Source organism: Oryzias latipes, chromosome 24, assembly GCF_053564925.1.
Source record: "Oryzias latipes strain Hd-rR chromosome 24, Olatipes_Hd-rR_3.1".
NCBI classification, from domain to species: domain Eukaryota; kingdom Metazoa; phylum Chordata; class Actinopteri; order Beloniformes; family Adrianichthyidae; genus Oryzias; species Oryzias latipes.
This window is the reverse complement of record NC_136260.1, coordinates 5,957,356-5,980,870: the sequence shown is the minus strand read 5'-3', so window position 1 is coordinate 5,980,870 and position 23,515 is coordinate 5,957,356. Positions and strand designations below refer to the sequence as shown.

Genomic DNA, 23,515 nt, shown 5'->3' with positions numbered 1-23,515 from the left:
ATTGTAGAAACTGAAGAGGCTTTAGTGTAAAACATCAACTTTACCCTAGAAAAAAAAATAACTGAAGCTGCATCAAGTGTAATTGATGCACGGACTTGGAACATATTAACGCTTTCCTGTAGCTTTATTGGACTCTCCAGCTAATTTTCCATGAAGGATTTCATGTCGTTTAAAACATTTCTCAGCATTCTGTTAAAAAATTTTTTTTAAATAAAACTGAATTTGACATTAAAATATTGTTGGCACTGTTGGACTACATTTAAGCCGAGTTTCTTTCCACAGCTCATATTTAGAATGTCAACTTCACCAGTAATTAATTAAAAAAACTAAAATAATTAAAAATAATACATTAAAAAAGGTGATTATAAGGCAGGTACCTTCCAACGGCCATGTGTCGCCACACTGATGTAAAAGCTTTATAACACTAGGAATAAAAGATGTGTACTGCTTCGTTTTTCTCGCCGGGGCAATATAACGCCGGCCTGAGGGGAACATTTGCAACATTTTACTAACTTTACGTTTGCATTTGGGTGCAAAGCTGATTTGAAAAGTCTTTCTCTGCATCAGAATCATCTTTTTCGTGTTGATCGTCTAAACGGTTTGAGGTAGGTCAAAGAGCGCGGGTTGTTGAGGGGCGACATCTCAGGTGTTGAAGGGTTAATAATATATTTATGAATCATAGAAATCCTGCAAACCTTTTTCACAGAACAATCCGCCCCAGTTCCTTTCACAGTTGCATTGCCAGGGGAGCTTGCAGGTTCCGTGGACGCAGCCGGGGTGGAGCTCGCATTCGTCGCAGAACATCCCCTTCCAGCCAAATTGACACCTGGCAGACAAGGAAGCGTAAATGTGAAGCAAAATATGGCATTTGTAGGTTATAAGACACGTGGCTGCCAGACGAACCGTAAATAATTGGAAAATTCTAGATTTGAGGTACTTCATAAGTGGAGGCAGTTGAAGGTTTTTTTTTCCATTCTGCTAATTTTTCATCATTTCAGTGTACAGCACTTTGTGTTACAGAGTAAGAAAAGTGCTCTAGGAATAAAAGATTGATTTGATTTGAACCCTGGTCCTAGAGAGACACACACAACCCCAACTGCAGTTTCCATCCTTCATCGTCCTGATTCTCTGAATCAGACGGATTGACTGAACCCACCTGTTCCAGGTAAACAACAGCAGCCCAGGCAGCTGAGAGTCAGAGGGTTATTAGCTCTCGAGGAAACCTGATATACGTTTGAAGTGTTGTTGTTTTAAAACCCTGCAAAAGTCATTAAATCTGCAGAACTGAGGCTGGACTAAAGCATCAAAGTTGAGCAGTTGCGTTTAAAAAAAAAAACAACAACTCAGCATTGTTTCGTGCACCCTCACATCCTGATGACCCAAGAGCAAGCAGGCATGTCAGGTCAGGGGGGGTTAAGAATACTTCCAGCAGCTACCGTGCTCAGGTTTGAGTTTTGATGGGGGGGGGCTACTCCGGGAGCGAGACAAATGTGTTTACACAGCGCGAACGCGCACACACTCCTGCAGCTTCGCGACTCCATGGTTCTGAGGCTGCGGTGCCGCCAAGCCAGCTGTCTTGTCAACTGGATGCTATTTTGAGCCCCCACCCCCCCCAAAAAAAAGCAGACGGCACCACTGCCTCTAAACAAGACGAGGCCTTCGGAGATCCCTGCCCGTCTTGGGCATAATTGGCATGCTTCCACTCCGCGTTACCTTTAGGCCCGCATGACAGCACAAAGAATTTGGGGCAATATTTCCGCAGTGGATTAAAATATCCCGGCTTGCGATGGTAACCAAATAGTTGTGTGTATGGGGGGTGGGGGGTTGCTTTGCACATCCTGGCACTTTATGGAACAAGTCTTTGAAATGTGTTAGAACAGGTCTAATGCAGGCTAATAAAGCAGGCGCATGGCGTCTTTTGTGCTCGTCAAAAGCCTGAAGGCCGCGCTGCAAAGTGCATAAAATCCGGATGAAATAAAAGGGAATGAAAGGAAAGGGCAAATCGTTGAATGTCAGCCTGACAAACCCTTCCTGCTGCTAGTCTGGACATGTCACCTTTCCTGTTGAGGTGAGATGCAGGATGAGGAGGACATTCCTAAAAGGAGTTCTCCTGCAGCTTTCGGCCAAACCCTTTTCCCCTAATAATGGAAAAGAAAAGTGCGCGTTTCCATCCGACGGGATGCCGCACATCCTGGAAACGCGTTCCTTCAGGGACGCTCAGTGCCACCGTCAGTCACTTCCACATCAGGACATGTAAATAACAGCAGGGCTTTCATTTCCCGTCCCGCCTCTCCCTCCTTCAGCCCTGCAATGCAGACGAGTGGAGGGTTCTGACTATTCCCGGCACGTTCAATGGTCGAATTCATCCACTGCTTTTCTTCAGCCCAAAGTGCAGAGAGCTGAGGGGATGCTTGGTATTCTCAGGATGATTTGGGGCAGCTAAAAATACAAGGAGGCAGGCGGGGGCGTCTGCCTCTTTCCCCTCCTGAAACAAGGTTGAGATGCTCCCAGATAGAGGGGAAGCGGAAACTGCAGACTCTAAAACCCAAATGTTTGGCACAGATGCGGCCCGTCCGGTGGAGCCACGTCCAAATCCTGCTTCAAAAAGTGGGAGCGCGTCATCAACTGGAACGCCAACGAGCAGTGAGTGGGATTCTTACGTGCAGTCGCCCGGGACGGAGCAGCCACCGTGTAACAGGTTGCAACCTTGTTTGCAGATTGCTGCAGAAGAAAAGAGACACAGCAGTTAGGGGGATGGCATGGAGGGAGTGGGTGGTAAGTGGGGGGTGGGGGGGGCACAGGGGGTGGTGGGTAAAGCTGGTTCGTCATCTTTCTAACGAGCACACAAGATGTGAGAATTCACGGCGCCCTGAACAGCAACGAAGGAAGGACATCTTTATGGGCAGCTAGTACAACCCTACGCCCTCTATAAAAACCAGCCCCGCCCCTCCTTTTTTTTCACCCTTCAGCGGAGGTCAGCTGGAAGATTTATGCCCCCCCCCCTCTATGCTCACTTAATACCACCAACAAGATCAACTCCAAAGCTGCAGCTTTTTGACTGAAGGACAAACGCCAATGCAGACGAAAGGAACACCATTCTATCATTGACCGCCAAAATAAAGGTCGAAAGATTTTCCTTTTTATGGGGAAGGTGAGGTGATGACAGCAGCCCTGGTTCAAGGTTCCTCTGGAGGTTGAACTGCTTGAAATCTGACAGATGGAGGATCTTTTTAGGCAGTATTTTGGTCATTTTAGGAAAAATTAAAAGCACTACTTTTGTTGGAAAGCTCACAAAGCCATGGTCAGGTTTATCTGGAGGAATCAAACGCCTTTAGATCCAATAAATTTGGGAGAACTGATAAAACGATGATTTTGGGATCCCGGGTCCATCAAACCTCTAACCTCAGCAAACCTTAGAGCAGAATTTAATCATCTCAAACTTGAGCTCAAACGTAGAAAGCATGGGGCGGAAGCCCTAAAAACAAGACTAAAACTCTAGATACCAACGGCCTTTTCTAACCTTTGCTTGTCCAAACAAAAAAGACTTTCACGGAGGGGACCCTCTAGTGGTTGGTGAATTGGTGGGAAAGTTTTCGTGGGAAAGCTTTAGCAGGGGGAAGCACGGCTCACCTGTCATGCAGTCTGGACCCATCCATCCATCCAGACACACCTGGGCCCCCGACGGCTCACACCGATAGTGGCCAAAGTAGTCGTCCCGAGGAACACACAGCTTATTGCATTTGTTTCCGTAGTAGTTCTCGTCGCAGCGCACCCGGATGCGGTACTTGAGGCGAGCTACTGGCCCATCGTGCATGATGGTCTGCCAGTGGTCACCCGGGTTGATCATCCCCGTGTGAATGACGCGCTCGATCAGAAGCTCCTCCCCATCTGCAACAAACACAGGAAAGTCAAGGTAAAAGGGTCAAGTCCCAACGTTTTTACCGATTACCATTACCACTTCTTAGCAAAACATCCGGAAAATGAATGAGTCAGACCTTATCCGATAAAACCAAGTTGCTTTTTTTGAACTCCTCAAAGTTTTATAGCATCTGTGATGGTGTCCTTTTAGTTCATCCAGTCAAACTCTCGTGTTCGTTTCATGATGAACTATGAATAGAAAGTACCACTGCCCCTACCAATTGGGTACCCCATCCTACAAATAGGCTTGCACCACCAGAGTTCAGTCCTAAATCTTCCAAAACATGCAATTTAGCCATTAGCTTCATGTTAGCATCTCTACAAAACCATCACCAACTGGGGATGGAGAGCACCGTAACAAGGACGCTAGCGATGTTTTGACGGTTCTAGTGACGTTTCTAAATAGATCTTCACATTACAGAGAGAAGGTGCTTCTTCTTAGGCGTCACAGAGTTTGGATATTAAACATTTAAGACAGATGGGAAAAATACCGTCTGGTTAGACTTTTGTTTTCTTAAATTTCTCTTCATCCTTTGAACCAACAGATGCTTCGAGCTTGTTGGAAAGGTTCTGATGGTTACAATATGAATCATGTAACCTTTAGAAACACAAAAGGCGATATCTGAATATAAACCTTTTGCGTTGTGAGGTAAAATTTTACGAGAATACAACCGCTCCAAGGACGCCGTGGACCTCGACCAGTCAGTCTGTCTGGGGCTTAAGAAACTGCTAAACAGTTCAAAAAGTTATTTCTAATAAAAGAAAGAACCAGCCTCTTGAAGCGAGAAATGAACTCAATGAGATCGGCGTGGCGAAAGCTGACGGGAGGAAGTGTGTGACAGTTGTAAACTTTTATAGCCCGGCTGAGGAAAATGGATTCAATAATTCAGGTGCGTTTCCTTTAACGTTTCTCTAGATGAAGACGACAACTCTAACTTTGAGACCCTAAAACACTTTGGAATCCACATCGAGACCATTTTGAATCCTAACAACTGATTTCTGCCATGCTAACAATTTAAACCTCAATCAGTGAGAGGAGCCAAAAAGTCTGAAACCAAATATCTCCCCAAATGTCTTCAGACGGAGGGTAAAAATAGAACTGAAATGCATCAGGAGGGGGGTGATGTGTGGTCGCTGGAATCACCAAATCCCTTATTGTCTGACGATTGAGCCAGTTTCTCTGTGTCCAGATCTGTACAGAAAACCGGAAACCAGTCAGAACTCATAAATGGGACCTAAAGAGGGTCAACAAGCAAACTCAGTTGAGTGTCGTCCCATGAAGCTTTTTGAACCCGATGCACCAATGACATTCTGCTGCAGGAACACACACAAACACACACTTTCCTCTGCTGGGGACCAACACAATGTCAGGCAGAATTAGGCAACAACAACAGAAATAACCCTCAGTTGCCAGATAGAGAACAATGGGCTGCGGGCCCATACCAAGTCTGTAAACACCGAAGCTCGGCGGCCAGTCCACTCCACTTCCTGCTCGATAAACACAAAGAAAACAGCCAGCTGCCTTTCCTGAGGACACGAGAAGGGAGGGAGGAGCGGTCCGCAGTAGGATGTGATGCTGGAGGAGAGGAATCTCGCCGCTGACGTCCAAACAGGGTCTGGCGGTTACCTTTACGATGTAGCGCTCTGACCGGAAATGCTCGCATTTGCTCCTTTTAGTCTTTATCAAAGTTGCTTTAGCATCAGGTGCTAGCTTTACACGAATCCAAGGATAAACCAACTGTCTTTACATCAAACATCATCGCAGACCAACACTCTGGTATTTTTCCCATTTTTCTCCAGATGGAATGTCATGAGCCAACGCGTTTTATTTAGGCATTTTAACAGAAAATGCAGAGAATATAGAAAGACACAGGCTACATTTATAAAGTTTACTTGGTGCTTTGTTGGTGAAGCCTAACATTTTTCCACCAATAGAATTGTGGAAATGTTTTCTTAACAACCACAAATTTCAGATTTTAACATTTTGCTTCATAACCAGCTAGTTGTTGGGTCTTTTTCATATTCCAGATGACAAGCAGAGAGAATTTTATTCCAATTTACCAACAAAACGGTCAAAGTTTTTCTTTCCTAAATGTTCTATGTGATCTGTTTTCATTGGGTTGCCTTTTCTTTGGTCCATGTATGGACGTGACTCAAAGGCAAGTCTTTAGTTTTCTCTTCTGAATCCTTTTTCCCCCCCATACTTGCATATTGTTATAGTTGGTATTCTATGAAGTTTTTCGTAAATTTCAAACATTAACTGTAGAACTGTAGCCGCTAAAGTTTGAAGCTCAAATTAGTTTGTGCGATTTTAACCTGATTGCTCCAGTTCTGGCTCAAGTAACAATGATTTGACCTATTTATACAGAATTTCTTTTTACAAAAACGTCAGATATACAATAGATTTAGAATAGAATAGATTTTTCATTTCCGTTTAAATTTGGTGTTAATGAAAAGCCTTCTCACCCTAGCGTCCCTAACATACCCCCAGTCTCCGTGTTAGATGAGGTGTTCGAGTTGTCGCTTAATTCAAAAAGATTAATTTCCTAAATCAAAGACTGCAAATCACTTCATGACAGCGCAGCTCTTCTGAAAATAAGAGGTAGCTGGGAGGAAGAGCTTGGGCGAATTTTGGATGATAATGTGTAGAACAGGTCCTTACAGAGAGTTCACCACAGTCCCTCTGTTGCCGAGTTAAATATAATACAGTTTAAAATTATACATACATAGGGCTCACTTCTCTAAAGTAAGACTGGCAAAAATTTATCCTCATCTGAGTGCAAATTGTGACAGATGTCAAAATAGTCCAGCCAATCTAACCCACATGTTCTGGTCATGCTTTGCTCTGGTGAATTATTGATCTACAATTTTTAAAACTTTATCAGATGCACTTCATATCACTCTCCAGCCTAGTGCAGAAGCAGCCATATTTGGGGTTTCACACCAAAACCCAGATACATTAAGAAAAAGACACAAAGACATTCTTGCTTTTGCTACTCTAATAGCAAAGCGCCGTATATTACTGCACTGGAAATCTAAAGACCCACCCAGGGTGTCCCAGTGGCAGACGGATCTTATGCAACTACTACAACTTGAAAAAACAAAATATTCAGTTCGAGGGAGAAATTTTTCTTGGTCTGGGGTTCGGATTTAGATCACTTTGGCAAACTCAGAATTCTACCTGAGCCCTCCTCACATTCTACCACCACATTTTTTTAATATTTATTCATTTATTTATAGGGGAGACGGGAAAGTGGGGTTTGAAAAAAAAAATAAGAAAAAACTGGCCAAGTTGTTTTACAAATATGAAAGTATTTATTTGTTTCATTGTCTTTTATGTATGTAACAATTCTCTTTTCGTTTGCAATTAAAACAAATTTAAAAAGAAAAAAAGCGTTGATCAAGCCTCACTTTGGGTTTTCTGAATTTGAGGTTAACCAGGAAGTACCGAACGCTGCAGTTCCATAAGAAACCACTAGAGGCTGGTGGCCGAACGCAGTTTCCCACTTAAAGGCCCATCTTCCAATCTAAAATCAGCCAGCTGTCAAACACTTGATGACAATTATCTGCGTTTGTGTGTGGGTATGTTGGGGAGGGGGGGGTATTTTTAGAACTGTGGCTGTGTCTGGATTCCGAACCTACTCCTGAACTACTAAAAGTCTACATAAAGCGCGATTATCTAGCACGTGGATTTTAAAAGCAATGCGGACAATCATGGTCACCCCCCCCCCCCATGGTGGATATGATGTCATGTTAAAATATAATTGATATGAGCATTTTGCCACGATCATTTATGAATCCACTGTCTTTTGAAGATAACAATGGTAATGGTTTATTAAAAAATAAATTAAATTATATTTTTTTGGCAAAAATTTCAATTGTTCAGACGCAATGCATTGTGGTCTATATTCTCCAACAGAGTGAGCATCGATGCACACTGGTTTTTCGCAGAGACTTCTGGGAAAGTTCTAAGGCACTGGATTTTGGAATTGTAGATTCAGACAACACTACAAAATGGTGAACGCACCATAATGCACTACGGTATATAGTGAGTAGTGAAGGAATTCGGACACAACCTGTGCTTTTAATTGCAGACAGCAAAACTTGCTAAACTTTTCTCCTGTTAAATCGTCCATATTTGGCCTGATGTGGGCAGAATAAAGTCCAGTAAACCAAACATTTAATTAGTAACCATTTAGTCTTTATGCCCTGTTCCTTAATATGAATCAACACCAAGCCTCTGCTCATCAGATTCATGCTTTGAGGAAAAAAAAAAAAATCAAAAAAATCCATGAGGCGTCACTGAACCAGCAACCTCGTTCCCATGAAGGAACGTCATGTTTTCTTCAATGAGAAAATGGGCGGGGCTTCCTTTTTTTTTTCTATTTGTGTTACTTCCATCATCCACACCTCTTTCCATAACCAATTAAAAGATAAGTTTGTTATGCAACCGATTGAAAATAAAGCGTTTTTTATTTTAAACGTCTTATTTATCTCTCCATCTTTATTCCGCCTCCTTCACTCGTTTGTCCTCGTCACTGCCTTTTCTCACAGTTACATTTTAGCTAGTGGAACCGCGTGAAGACGCTCCCGGGATCTTCCACAGACGTTGAAAGGAGGCGTTTGTGCGCCTGGGCTTTAGCCTCGCTGAACTCATGTCCTGAAGGCCAGAGTCAGCTGATTTCTGGGCCTGAACACCAGACACAGCTCACTTTTAAAGAGCTAGGAATCGAATAAAGCCTGCCGGAGCTCTGGAAGCAAACAAACAAGCAGCACTTTCTTCTTGGCACATCAGCGGCATGAGTCTTTTGGGACGCGACAAAACGGTGTTCAAGCGGAGAAGACAAACAGCCATTTATCTTCTCTACAGCAGCTTAGCTGGAAGGAAGTCAACCAAAATGTTTGAAGCAACATTCAGGCTTCAGCCCATCAGAGCTAATTACTGCAAAAGCCTAGAGTTAATGAAACAAGACCAAGAGCCAATCAAGGAGCGGCGAGGTCAAAATCTGTTCCCCATTGTTCCCGTTTCAGTGTGGAAGTCCGTTTGAAGTTATGGACAAAACAGGATGTGATGACCTGACGTAAACATGGCGCTGCAGTGAACAGGCTGCAGACTCAAAGTCCCACCATCTTGGGAGATGAAAGCCCCACGCAGACCTGCAGATCTGATGAGCGGCCTTCCTCCCAGACGAGGCTACTGCTCCGACGGGAAAAAGGGGGCCGTTCCAGAGCCCGCCCAGCGGACGCGGCCAGGAGAAAACAGGATACAGCTGCCACGCAGCGACCGGCGCAGCAGACGGGGCCGAGGCGAAGCCGCAGAGCGAAGGCTGTCTGCGTTATGGCGCAGCAACCGAGCCCACCAGGTGACCAGGAATCCGTGGCATTTCCGCCCAAATATTTCCAAGTGGTCCAAATAGACCGAAAGAATCCCAGCAGCAGCCTCCATCATCAATTTTCAAATGGTTGGTACTTCCGTTAGTAAAAAGGGACGCCATCCAAACGTTAAACTTGGACCTGGTTTGAGTTTCAACGTGTGTTCTAAGCCGCTTTTTCTATGTAGAGCCCAAAAAATGTACTTTTCATTTTCATAGACTCTTCATTGGAAGTGGTGCCTCAACTAAACTAAAATCTGGTGATTGGAGCCACAAATGAAATCAAAAACAAGAAGAAACTAGACCAGATGAAATACAGAAGAGAAAAAACTGAAACCTTTCGTGCAAAAGTCAAATCTTTGATCATAATATTGGAGGTGAAATAACTTTGGTAAAGTCCCACTTACTGCTGCGTGTGTCGTTGTCCCAGTCCCAGGCCTCCACTATCAACGTGAAGGTTCGCTGTGAAAAGAGGACAGAAGAATTGTCAAAACAAAATTCTGCTTTTATTTTCTTTCTACAAGCATCCGCTTTTATCTTCAGCTAAATAAGCAAAGGTTTTGGTCAGGAATGGTCATTTATGCTGAAATATTCTCTTCTGGTGTTTGTTTCTGTCAGTTCTGGTTTCTTCATTTAAACCAAACGTTTGAACCAGAACTACGAAGCACGCTCAAAGCAGTCACATGATGCATGGTAAATGCTAAAAGTGGGGCCATTAGCATTGGATGATACCAGGACGTTTATTGGTAGAACACTGCCAACCAACCTTTCATTTACAAAACCGTTCACTAAGAAATTCACCCCGTTACACTTAGAAATGCAAATGTACTTTAGATGTGTGATATATAATTTTCTGTATATATGTGAGAAAAATGCAAGAACATGTTTAAAACCCTGTTTTTTATTGGAGTGGGTCTTTAAAGAGTCCAGTGATCAGAGGCTGTCAGCATGGCACCTTTACCAAAAAGAATGGAAAAGCCTCAACACCAAACCACACTTTAAAACATACATTCCTTCGTCATGTTTATGTAGGAGAGCAGCCATGAGAAGACGTCAGTACGGACACCTGAAGTTTTGTTTGTCATGGATGTCCACATTTTGGTTACGGTTCCTTTGGACCAACAATGTCAGCTACCTAGAATAAAGACTGCATGACATGAGGGGGGGATTTACATTAAAAAAAAATATCGCAACAGTGATCAATATTGCGATGACAATATGACTCGCGAAACTTGAAGTAATAGCAAAACACAAATGACAAATACATAATTTCCCGTTTTTTTTTCTAGTAAGTTGACCCTCGTCTACATATGCACATCCAACATAAAAATGGGTCCATCCGATTGGTCGAAAGCAGAAAGGGCTCCATTTGTTAACACGTACCATAAGATTGTTTTAGCATGAGTGTAAACATTTAAAGTACCGACTAATCGCAGCTTATGCAGTCTTTTGCAATACGCCTATTGTACAGGCTGATATTGCAATGACCATAAATATGCGATTTATTGTGCAGGCCTACCAAGAATGTAAAGAAAAAACAGCTGTTCTAGTAAAGTATAAACACGCAAACACTCGTTTACCCTAACATTTCCAATATTTAATATTGAAATGAATGAGTCTATATAATTCTTCATTAGTGCCCTGGATTCCTACACATGGACTGTTTATATCAAACCTGATGATTAGATTTAAAAATGAAAAAGTAAAAACCTAAATGCACCTGGAATGAATGAAACCAGCATCAAAGGAGTGATTTCATTGGGGTGCTGCTGGGCGCTCTGCTAGGCAACCATCTGACCTAAATAGCTCTCATTACATCACATCTAGTGGCGGTTGCAGCAGCCATGTCGCTGCGACCTGGAAGGTCACGTAGATGGCCGGGGTCGTGGTGAGGTGGAAGAGAAAGCAAAGATTTGAGGTTTTGATGACTCCGGAGAAGACAGACAGAGGAAGACGTTTGTCCGTCTGCGTTGTTGATCTGGGCGGACAGCAAGCTGGTGGGCCGGTCGCTGCTGGGCTGTGGGATTAAGCAGGCTTGTCTGGCTGCGGGTGTTGGCGGGAGGATTGGGGAGGGGAGTGTTATTGTGGAGGGCCGAGGGTGACGGGAGGAAAAAGGAGGGAAAACGACGGGATGGGGACAGGCGGAGGAGCATCTCCACCGATTTCAGATGCGGAGGCGGCCCGGTTGGAGAGGCCGTCCACGGTCATGGTGGGAGGATTCGTCTAAATGTAAAGGGTGGAGGTCAAACCCTGAAGTGTTGTCAGGAAAAACACGCCGGTGAGGTTTTCATGCTGCGACTGGGCGCTCCTGCGGAGCATTTAAAAACGCAGACGCGCAACAGATGCAGCAGCCTCAGAGATGGATTATACAACATCGACGTGCATCATCCCACGACACATAGCCCGGCTTCTGACCTCTACGCCCATCCCCCTTCACAAAAGGGAGGGCGGGCTGCCCCAGTCTGAGCATGTGGGTGAGTGTGCACGTATGCCGATGCATTCAAGACGGCTTATGCGCAGCAAAGGATGTGTTCAGGGCCTTCAGCGCAAGACAGGAAATGCAGGTGGATGTATTCCTACCTTCATTTATTTTAGGGGTGGGGGTGGCATTAAACCTGAAACTGGTTGAATATTTTCCTAAGAATCGGGGATGAGCGCACCCACAGGTCAGTCTGGTTTCCCACAGACCATTTGAGTCAGTGATTAGCTGGATTAAGTGACAGCTGCCCAAATGGTTGGAGCGAGATAGATGGATGGGCAGGGAGGGATAAAGGGCCAAGTGGGGGGAGGAGGGCTCCCAAACAAAGAGCCTTGTCCCAATACCGTAACTCAGCCCCATTCCAATTAAAACCATTGTCCGCCAAGAGACGGTCCGCACAAGGACAATCAACGCTAGCATGCAAACCCCCCGAGCTTTGGACCAATGACGACTACATGCTGCTCTTCATCTTACAGCCAACTGTGCAAGAACTTCAGGTGTAGATGCATACGCCACAGAATCTGCCTTAGATTAAAAGGTCTAAAATCTTGTTTTTCCCATTTCTAGTTTTTAGAAGCACAACTGTGGCCATTTAGCCAAAAAAAAGAAAAACAACCCTCCGATACGCCATGGTCCTGGATACTGGAGATGTCTGGGCAGTGCCCCAGGTGTAGGTTTCCCACGCCACACCAAAGGGTGGGATAGACGAGTTAAAGGTGCTCCTCCAGATCTTAGTAGGGAGCAGGCAGAGGTGGCGGTGGGAGGTGGAAATGGGGGGCAGGTTGGGGTCACCAAGCATGGGATCTCCACGCTTCTGGTTGAAAAGCGGGGTCAGCCCCTCTGCCTGTGGGGCGATGCGCATGTTTGCATTTGAAGAATACTAAGAATGTGAGATCCGGGCCTGACGTCTAATCCCAGGCCTGATCCCAGTCTGCCGACCATTCAGCGCCCCCAGAGGGGTCCACACCTCCATGCCGTAGAAGCTAGCTTTGATTGACTTATCGGCCTCCAGGGAAAGGCCCGGGATTTCAAATGTTGATTGAGCTTTGACGGTCTTCGTACTAGCCGTTTTTGATACCACCAGGCATTCAATTAGGATGACTACCTTCTCCATAAACAGCCTGTGACTTGGCCTTATTTCAGATTCCCATGTCCCGGAGCGTTGACCTAATGGTCCACCTATATGTTCTCAGCCCCTCCGTCAGGAGTGTCATTGACGTGCCCCTGATTTATTGCCTTCTGATGGGACGTGAGGTCAACGCAATTCATCCTATGGCCAGTAATCGCCACATGTAATCTTTATTAATCTGTGATGTCAATCCCAGCATTTGGTTTCCCTCTGCCAGCACCAACAAATAGAATGATTGAGGAGGAAAAAGCAGCACGAGGGGGACGTTTTAAAGAACAAAAGAAGAAAAAGGAAACCACAGAAATCACTGTTCCTGACCTCCAGACTCTAATAAAACGAACATCAGATGGTTCTACTTCAAACAGAGTCAAAGTCAAAACCTGCAGAACATATGAGCAGATGACCCCAGATGTTTCCAAAGGTGAGGCTTCTGCTTTACTGCTTTTGGGTAGCAGATCGTCATGGCAACCCCACACAAGATGTAGAACAGAACTTTTTTTGGCCAAGCAGTAGAAGTGAAATATTCATCTGTACCTGTCAATCTTTTCAAGGATCAAAGACTTGCAGCTACAAAAAAAAAAAAATAAACTCATACATTTCTGGCAGGACGACCAGGCGGTCTAACATCTGTAGAGGACACGGCTCTGCAGTAGTAAAAGCTCCTGCAGGTGAAGCCTTCCCTGGATCGGATCGGCAGGCTAGAGAGGAGGCGAGCTGGGAGCTCTTCCCGCCAGAACCTGGTGCCAAGAGACATAACAGCAAAGGCGAGGCATTTGGCCGGGTGGCACATGCCGGCTGTGCACGCACACACACGGCCCATTAGGCATGCTGCTGCTATGCCAACAGGGTCATTACCCATGCACTGCCAATGCAACAAACCCCTCCCCTCGCCGGGCTAATTAACCAGCAGGATCCGAGGCCGCGCAACACGTAGAACAGTAACACACTGCATGCTTGTTCACACGCACAATGGGTCCGGTTTCAAAACCATGGATACCAAAAAACAAACACAGATAGGACAGTAGACCAAGACGAAGAGGATTGCTCTGGTTCCTCACCAAAGACAAACCTAACGTCTACAGGTCATGTCAAAGTTTAACCAACGAGGTTGCTCCTGGATATTTGTCAGTTACTTCCCGCAGCATTCATTCACTTCAGTCCAGGAGCTGCTATGGCAATGGACACGCTTTAGAGCCATTAACAGTCTAATGACTGAACCGCGGCAACCAGGTTCCTAACTGGACTGCAGCACCGCCTCCAGCGGGGAGCCATTAGCATTTCAAACAGGTTCAATAGCACAGTGACAATTTAACTGTCCGTGTAATGACACGCTTTAACCGCCCTGACGAGGGGCTTCTGGCACCTGCGCGCCAACGATGGAGATGCAGACGCACGCTTCAGCGACGAGCCACAACGGAAACGCACACGGGCAGAAGAACATCTATAGTTGACCTCATGGCTGAGGGGGGAGCAGAACTTGGACTGCATTTGGACCAGTGACTGTATACGAGAACTAGACTGAGTGACTCCTCCCCCCTGGCGTACCAAACAGGAAGTACCCGCTGGTTCCAGGAAGCCAAAATCCAATAGACTTCTATAGAGAAATTAACAGCTATAACTCAGTCATTCTATGGGTCAGAATAATTCTTTTTGCTGTCATCATGTTCCTCTTCATTCTAATTTAATTCCAACGGATGCATTTCCTTTGCGTCAGAATCAGCTGATTGAACACACTTCACTACTGTAAAGCGTTGTTTATCAGTGCTAAACTGCTTTTCTCTGCTCAGAATTACATTAATTGCGTAAACGGTTGAAGAGTTAGAGTAGCTCAAAGAACACAGAGGGGTTTAAGTTTTTTCCTTCCCTATTTTTCAGTCTGATGGTACAAAACTCACCAGAATGTGAAGGTTGGAAACAAAAACCAGAAAAGAACCAGAGGTTCTGAGGAGCAGCAGTGGCTGTGAAAGCTGTTCTGTGGAACCAGCGGAACAAGGCTTTAATAATGCATCAACCGTGCACAATGCAGGAGAATTCACGTTTAGCCTCTAACAAACCAGACCCCACAGGGAGAATGGGTCCAACAACCCAACAACGGGTATCCGAGTCAGAGGAAAGCCAGTCTTTGCGAGAGCAAACGTCAACACGTGAATGATTCCTGAACATTTGGAGAGTCGCTCAAATAAACGGTCAGTAATGAACTGTAACATTTCTGTGGATCACGAATACCAAATGGAGCTTTGACCGTTAGGTCTCATCAGAATGAACTGAAAAGAAGAGCTTTCTATCATAATTTTCTGCCTTTTTAAAAAAAAATTTTGGGCTTTGTGGAACCTTGCTTCAACCGTGGTTCTGAATTAGCACCTTATGCCGCATTTACACCAGCAATGTGCGTTCAATGAAAAGTCTGTGAGAACACGCGAGTTTTGGGCTTCCGTGTTCAAAACTGAGTTCATGTGTTGCTATGGACGTTTTTAAGCTTCATGTACAAAACGCACAGCCATTGAACGCACTTTAAAAAGGTAATCCAGCTCAAACTTTGACCAATCAGGGACTCCGATTTGGTAATGACGTACGGGTAGGAACCTTTTCAAAATACAAACACACCAACAGTTTTTCAAATTGATCATAGGGTAAATTTAAATAATAGTTTGTGTCCGGCTGGAATTCTATGACACAAAGTTTTTCTATTTATAAGAATATAGAGCTGTGGAAGTAAAAGCCTGGATTCACCAGATTTGGACTACTTCATCCAAATGAGAGTCCATAATCTAGAATCGGGTAGCGACACTCCAGTGTCAACACGGTGTGCTAAAAGCGCGACACGCCCGGTGTGTCTGTAGTAGCAGTGGGTTCAGGTCAGTACAAGTTTAGCAACTTCAAACTTCACAGCCAACAGATGAAGGGATGGTTTTACTTTGAAGACTGGAAATAGTATTTTCAGAAACCATAACTGGATTAATGCAGAACGGTCTGATCACAATAACCTTTTACTGATAATTCAGTGAAACAGAGAGTCAGGTTCTTTTGATTCCAGAAGACGAACTCAATAACCAGATAAAGATAAATGTCTTCATAGAAAAGAATCAGTTCACTATTATAAAATGGAAAAAATAAATTCATACTGTGATCAAAGATTGATGTAAATGTGGAAAGCTGAACGCAATATGTGTAGGAGAGACAACGTGGGGATTGATTGACAAGGTCTACAGCCAATCAAGACGCAGAACACACTACACTCTAAAAAATATGGGAAAAAATCTGCAAAACCACAAAAGATAAACCACCATACGATGAAAATGATTTAAATTATTTTTACTTGGGGGGGGGGGGGTTCAAAACTGATTTACTTCAAGTGTTTTTATAAGTTATTTCCGCTCTTATATGCACTAATATATTTTATGATTTGGAAAAATGATGATTATGATTAGAAAAGAAAACAAAGAAATGTAAAGAAAAATAATAATTAATATTTAATGGTACTGAACTTGAAAAAAGACCAATACTCCCCCCCCCCCCCCACCCCCAACAGCTTTATGGTGTTTGTCCACATCAGTCCTATGGGGGAAGAACGCTCTCCAAATACGAGGATCCACATACTAGATTGTTTTTAGGTGAAGCACCACCGCCTCATGCCTCCACCCGCCTGACTCCACCTGCAGAACAAAGCTCACGCCTGCCCTGCAGGAGTCTACATGGCAGGAACCATGAAACCAGTTTATCTGTGAGCTGCTACCCACGGCACTATCTGGTATTGGCCCCCAGGCTTCAATCTGAACGAGATAAATGCCGGGATTTCCATGCATTGTGGCGGCAGGATGCATCCCCTACATACTGTTCCTGCTTAGGGAAATCAACTAGTCGTGTGTAAACGGGGGAGCAGCAATCCAGCAAGAAACCGCCGTCCTTCAGTCCCATCCAGGATGTTTGAAGCATCTCCACTCGGACTGGAATCAGACGAGCAATAAACTGAATTTCAGAGCAGCTGCTGATGGGAGAAGTGGCACTTCCTCCTGCTATCTAGGTAAGGAGGGCAGCACAAGAGGGACGGCTGGGCTTTTTGGCTCCAAATTTAGAAGAAGTGTCGCTGCAACAGCCCAAATCAGGAAAACAAGGTCAAAAAATTTGAGACGCTCCGCCGCCTCGTGTGCACTTCCAAACCGCTGCGCCGACGAGGCGGAGGAGAAGACGGGGCCTGGAACTAAGTTGTTGTTTCCCGCAGGCCGTAGCTTCTGTGAAATCACAGAGTGAACACAACAAGGCGTTCTCAGAGGAAATCCCTGCTGCCGCGTCCCCAGCATCAACACGAATGGCTGCGGTGCGCTCAGATGGCGGGGACGGCTCAGGCTGCGCAGGGGGGGCGGCCGGGATCACAGTCTGAGCCGCGCAACCCCTCTGCTGATGAGCAACACACACAGGATAAGAAACCAGCAGCTTTTCAATGGCTTTTCCTCACATCTCTATGGATTTAGACAAATGCAGAACCTGCAGCCACTCTCCAAAGCAAGCAGCAGCACCCAGACAGATGACAAGTTTGGAAGACACGCTTTGGAGTGTCCATCACTCTCCAACACATCGCAGCTCCCAGTTTATCAGCTCGTATCACAGGCAGAGTGTGCATCGCAGCAAAAGTGCAGGGCTAAAAATAATTGTAATTAAAGCTGCAAGCAGAGCTGGTTACCCACTCTGAGCAGCCCATGCAGGGAAACTCCGTTTCTGTTCGCATGAAGAAAAATAAAAAAAGGTTTTTTAGTTTTACCAGTTGAACAAGCCATTTCTGTAAAGTAAAACTTGGATTTGAAACTGTGGTTTTTATAAATAAGATCTCGCCATAGCAACCATAACATTTTTTTCATGTCTCAGTCGGATGAACATACGTGGCAATTTTCGCGTCTCTATGATGAAGTCGGTTTTTAGGTTGTTCATGGCAACCGGATGTTTATGCTTCAATCGCCTTCACTCTTAGCTTGATATTAAACATGTTTAGGACGGCATGTGGCTTCCTGTTCCACTTTAACTCTCTAACACAAAGGCTTTAGAAAATTACAAATTAAAAAAAAAAAAGTAAGTGCAATTTAGGTGATACTAGCGATATCTCAGGGGTAAAAAGGGTTAAAGGAAGGTTTTTCTTTGCAAAAAGAAAAAAATAAATAAAAACAAACATTTTCTGTTCTCTGTTAATAGGATTGAATAGTAAGCATTTATCCAAACAGGAGGGAGTTGCAAGGGTTTCTGGGATACCCACATTCTGGCTGACGCATGAAAATCAGACTGACGCAACATCGTCCACCACCAGAAAACCCACCAAACGTATGCACAAAAAAGGGACCAATGGCTCCCTGCTTGACACTCAGCATTAAGGGGCTGGATTGGGGGCTTAAACCACCAAAAGGTTGCAGATGGCGGCTGTGTCTGCAACTCCCCGACTTATTTCACACAACTAGGCGTGTAATGGGACTTCAAACTCAAAGTGTTCCATTTTAGTCTGAGGACATATCCGATTAGTACAGTTTATGGTCTGTAGTCGCCTGCAGACTCCAGGTTTGTAGACGGGAGTTTGTTTCCGCCATAATTTACCTGCTGAACTCGGAGAAAATCTCCATCTGTGTGTTCAGGCTGGTTGCATAATCAATGGGGAGCTGAAGCACAGGTGCCTTTCCACACGGCAGCACTGGGACCTGAAGAGGAGCGATGGGGTGGGGGTGGGGTGGGGGGCGCTCAAAGAGAGGGAGGATAATTGTTTACGAAAGGGCTGTGAGGACGTTTCCTAGCAACAGCTCCTCCAAGCTCCGTATCAGGTGTGGCTCGCCATGGCAGCCTGCTTGGCTCTTGAGTGTGTGCATCCACAACAAACGGCGGTCCCAGATGGGGCGACCTCATCAACTACTGAAAACTTCTGCCCCGTCAAAGCGGCTCTCCTACACGTTCTAACGTTCTGCTCAATGTGAGGAACAGCATGAGGACCAGCAGCCCTCCTGCTCCTGGATGGAGTTCCTCCTCACGGGCCAACCACAAGCGTCCTGTTACCAGAAGAGGGAAAATGGAGGCTGATCCGTTTTCCGATTTCAGGGACGATACGGTTACAGGCCCACCCAACACCGCACCGGCCCTGAGAAATTCCAATCAACGCTTTTATTACAATCCAACGGAGTGAGCTTCAGAAACTCATTAAAACCACAGCGGTCGGACGCTGATCCACGGCCATGTTTGCCGTCTTTTCTAAGAAGCCGTTTCAGGAAAGAACTCACGGTCTGACCAAAATTCTGCTGGAGAACGTCTCCATCGTCTGCAACTGCCTGAATAAATAATCGTGACAATTCAGTAACACAAAACTGGATCACTGCGATACAAAATACAAATAAGACACGGCTAAAAAAAAATATATATATATCAAAAATTCTAAGAGAAATTGGTTGTGAAATAAGGCTAAAAAAAAACAAACCTCTGGTGCGGAAACTATTTCACTTCCTTCCCCACCATCACTTTCATCCAATTCTGTAGTTTTGTTGGTTCGCCCCCTAGTGTTCGGTTTTAGTCATTGCATTTAATTTTAGAAAAATATAAAATGTATCTAAAACTAGAACTGATTTTAGGCTTTTTCAAGTTTAACCCCTTAAAACCAGAGCTAGTGAAATGCTTACACAATCAGTGAATTCTGAGTCCAAAAAAAAGCAGCTTTGTGCCGTTATATGCCGGAATAAAACAGCTTTTCTCCACATCAGGCCTGCACAATATACCGCAAATTTATCGTTATCGAGATATCAAGCTGTGCAATATGCATATCGCAAAAGTCAGCAAAATTGCAATAAATGGTTGCCTTAAATGTGCTAAAACAATCTTATGGCAGCTTGAAGCATTTAACAAATCAAATACATCCATTTATGCATTTGACCAATGGGATGGAGCCTTTCACGTTGTTGACCAATCAGATGAGCCCTTTTATGCTAGATGTTTGAATCCTACCGCGACGAGGGTCATTTGGAGTACAAATTTTAAACTGTTGCAATGAAATGGGAATGATGTTTTTGGTCGTTTTGCTATTTGTTTATGTAACACAAATTAGATTGTTATCGCAATATTGATCACTCATATCGCAAGTTTTCCTCATATCGTGCAGCCCTACTCCACATCAACTGATTCACCTTGATATCGAAAACATAATTGCAAAGAACGTGTGTTATTTAGCACCTACATAAGTTAAAATAATTCAATTATTATCCGCACAATTCTTTTGCTAGCGTCAATGCTTTGTTAATTTTTTTACCCATGATCCTCTCCTGTTTACACACAACGGCGCTCTCTGCTGGCAGTACTGGGTCATTCGAGCCAATAAATCGAAATGTGTCCCATTTGCGTTCTTATTTCATTTGTCGTAAAATGTCAACACACAAGAACAACAACGGCGTAAAAACAGAAAGGCATTGTGGGAATGATGACATCATCACTCTTCATTTCTGCATCTAGACGCCACACAAAACTGACCATCCCAAAAAAAGAATATGCCAACGAACCTCGTTTGGCGTCAAAACGCACCAAATATCTGACCCGCTGCTTCAACTAAACCAGTTCAGACGAGAAAAAGCCACAATTCTTGTGGAAAATCGGAATTTCTCTGCAACAGAAACTTTATTACTGTGAGGGGACAAAAAACTAAAACTACAAAACACTCAAACCAACGGACAAAAACGATTTCTGTCCAATCAGCTCCGACTGACGATGCTTCTGCCATTTACTGTCAGAGAGCAGCCGCAGACCGGGCTTCAACCCGGCAGTGTGAACACTGGAACCCTCCTCTGACAGAACCAGAGAGCATGCGGGGAGATTTCCAGAGAATGAATCACTGAAGTAGTAAAAAGAAAAAAGAAAAAGACACCCACGAACGTTTGCAAAGACCCTTCAGACAGAACCAGCTCCTCAGAATCACTGCCAATTGGAACTGAAATGTTTGAACCGGTTTTACATTAACATGAACACTGGAGACAAGAAAACAATAAAAAAAACAATAGATTTGATAGAAACATTTCAGAGAACAGTCATTTTGTTTCTCCAGCATCAATTGGGACTGAAAGTCTCAAACACACCGAGCATTTGTCAAGTGTTCACTGGACGGTCGCTACCCCATACTAGCGCATGTGGTGGAAGAGGCCAAACGTTGAAGGGCTACAGAACCTGCTTCAGATTTTTCCTTTCACAGCTCTATTCCAACACATAAAAGCCTTGATGTCATAGAATTCCAGCCGGATACAAACCACACATATTCATTTCTTCTCCATGATCAACTTCCAATGGTTCAACGGTTGGCATTTCAGTGAACCACAAAGGACGCTACCCAAACGTCACCACCAAATCCGAGTCCCTAATTGATCAAAGTTCACTGGTTTCAGTTTCAATGCACGTCCAATAGCCCGGCATTTTGGTTGCAAAGCCCCAAACCAGACATAACGATGCATGAACACGAGAGTTTTGAAGGCAGATAGAGGTGCGTTCACACAGACTTCAGTGGAAGCGGTAACTTGATCATGCGTTGCCAATAGCGGTGTGAACGTAGCTTCAGAGAGGTTCTGGGTCTAAACCAGCGTGACGCTCATGGGTTCATTTTTTGATTCAATACAATGTTTAAGGTCCAAATTAAAGTCCATTTGTTGACGAAAACGAAACGCCTAAGAACACGTTTGAATAATGTTAAAAGTTTAGATTGAAACTGACAGAAAAGATGTTTGACTGAAAAATGACTAGACATTGTTAAAACCAGCGTCACATTTTTCCAAAAACAAAAATCTGATCACCTGCTAAGGCAGGTATTAAACTATTCAGACATTTATCCAATTAGAATTAATCAGACTGAATAGAAACTGCTTTACTTTGTGGTTTTTGTTTCATTTTCTCGTTATAGATTTGGTTTGAAGTCACGTTTACGGCTGGAGTAGTTTGGATTTGACTCGGTTCGGGTCTTTGGCCCGGCTGAGGGGGTCAGACCGGTGGAAAGGGGGTTTGTTTGTGAGCTCGTACAGGAAGCAGCAGCATCATCTCTGCTGCTGAAGGGTTTCCCTCGGCCCGCCAATGCCCAGCTGTCCAGATGACAGCCAGCAGCACACTGCATCTTTGTCTGCCCATCGAGGACAGCAGCGCCGCCGCCAACGACCCCAGCAGCCGCGCCAGAACATCTGGCATCTCGCTAAACAGCTGCACAGTTAGCAGAATCACATCACACCAGAACCCCCCCTCATCACCTCCACCTACAGGTGTGTCAGGGAAGCCAACCAAAACGCCTCCAGGTTTAGGAATTTTCTGCAAAGCCTCTGGATTCTCACGTCATCATTTCCACTTCATTTCTAAAAGCTCAGTCCTTTATTCTGATCCACTAGATCAGATTTGTACATTTACTCCACTTTGGCTGCATTTACACTGCTGTCTTTTAATCTGGATTTGAGTCATTTCACTGCTTTGGAGGGGAAAACTCACCTGAATGTTAAGGCAGAACAAACAAAGTAAATATCCACATAACCACAGGGATAGTTTGTCTCAAAGACTGCAGTGTGAAACCAAACCGAACCAACCAGTTCACTGAAAATTGGGTCACGAAGGGACCCTGAAGAACTGGGCCAGACACTAGCCGAGGGTTCTGTTCTCTTCTGTTCGTCAGACTGGACCCAAACAGACCAGATCTGAGCAGCGGTGAAGCCGATGTAACCCGAGGACAAGCGTCTGATGCCAGGTTCACCCTGGGCATGTGTGGTGCATTCAAGAGCGCACTGACCGTTGGGTTTTGTGCCCGTCACTACCTGAAACTAGCGCATGTCCTCACAGCTGGAAGAGGCTTGGTGGGAAACGTCAAAGCGGTGCGAATGTTGTGAATCTTGCTCCAGGCCTTTTCTTTCACAGCTCTAGTCCCATTCATAAATTCTGTCACAGCTCTAGTCCCATTCATAAATTCTGTCACACCAATGTTTGGCAGCGTAGAACTTTCACATTTTCACACATAGCCCAAAAATGGACTTAAAAACGAGCATAGGAGCGCATGAACGCCTGAGTTCTGGACGCGGAAGCCTGAAACGCTCACACAGGTGTGTTTGCAGAAACAGTTCATTGAAGGCGGTCGCTACAACACGCTTTTCCGAGCGGGGCCTGAACGCAGCATCAGGAGGGTTCAGCACGAGATTCTGATTAGAAGAACTTTTGGTTGTTTTACTGACGTGACTAAAGCATCAGATGGAAACAGAGACGTTCTGGTTCTGCTGTTGAATTACGTGAGGAGAGCATCATTCATTAAAAGTCTGATAAAGGGTTACAGAAGCCGTCACTCAACCTGCCTGTGAGCCCGCCTGCTTGTTTGTTTGTTTGTTTGTTTGTTCTTAGAGGGGTGGTGTTGGGGTTAGTACCAAACTGCACCATCCTCACCTGGACTAAGCTTCAGTCTCAGGAAAACGGATCCAGAAAGTTCTCCTCAGACTCGATTCCAGCAGATTTTCTGCTGCACTTCTAGAAAAATCCCCACAGGAGTGTCAGAAGTCAGGCAGCGATGAACGGATGGATTTTAGGAGAACATGTTCTAGAACTAACGGATTGAGATCATCCAAACCATACGTGGCTTTTGATTCCTTCAGAAAACCCCCACACGTT

At 44.7% G+C, this 23,515-nt stretch overlaps 1 protein-coding gene across 2 annotated transcripts in view; it reads right to left on the bottom strand.

The window, feature by feature from the left end:
• jag2b (jagged canonical Notch ligand 2b) overlaps positions 1-23,515 on the bottom strand; it is a 40,641-nt gene that overhangs the window by 15,844 nt on the left and 1,282 nt on the right. For both annotated transcript variants that reach the window (XM_023952890.2, XM_023952889.2), the window contains exons 3-6: positions 9,698-9,752; positions 3,631-3,888; positions 2,661-2,721; positions 696-826 (exon numbers count right to left, since the gene is read on the bottom strand). In XM_023952890.2, the coding sequence (XP_023808658.1) occupies positions 696-826; positions 2,661-2,721; positions 3,631-3,888; positions 9,698-9,752 (505 nt within the window). The remainder of the gene's footprint in view (positions 1-695; positions 827-2,660; positions 2,722-3,630; positions 3,889-9,697; positions 9,753-23,515) is intronic.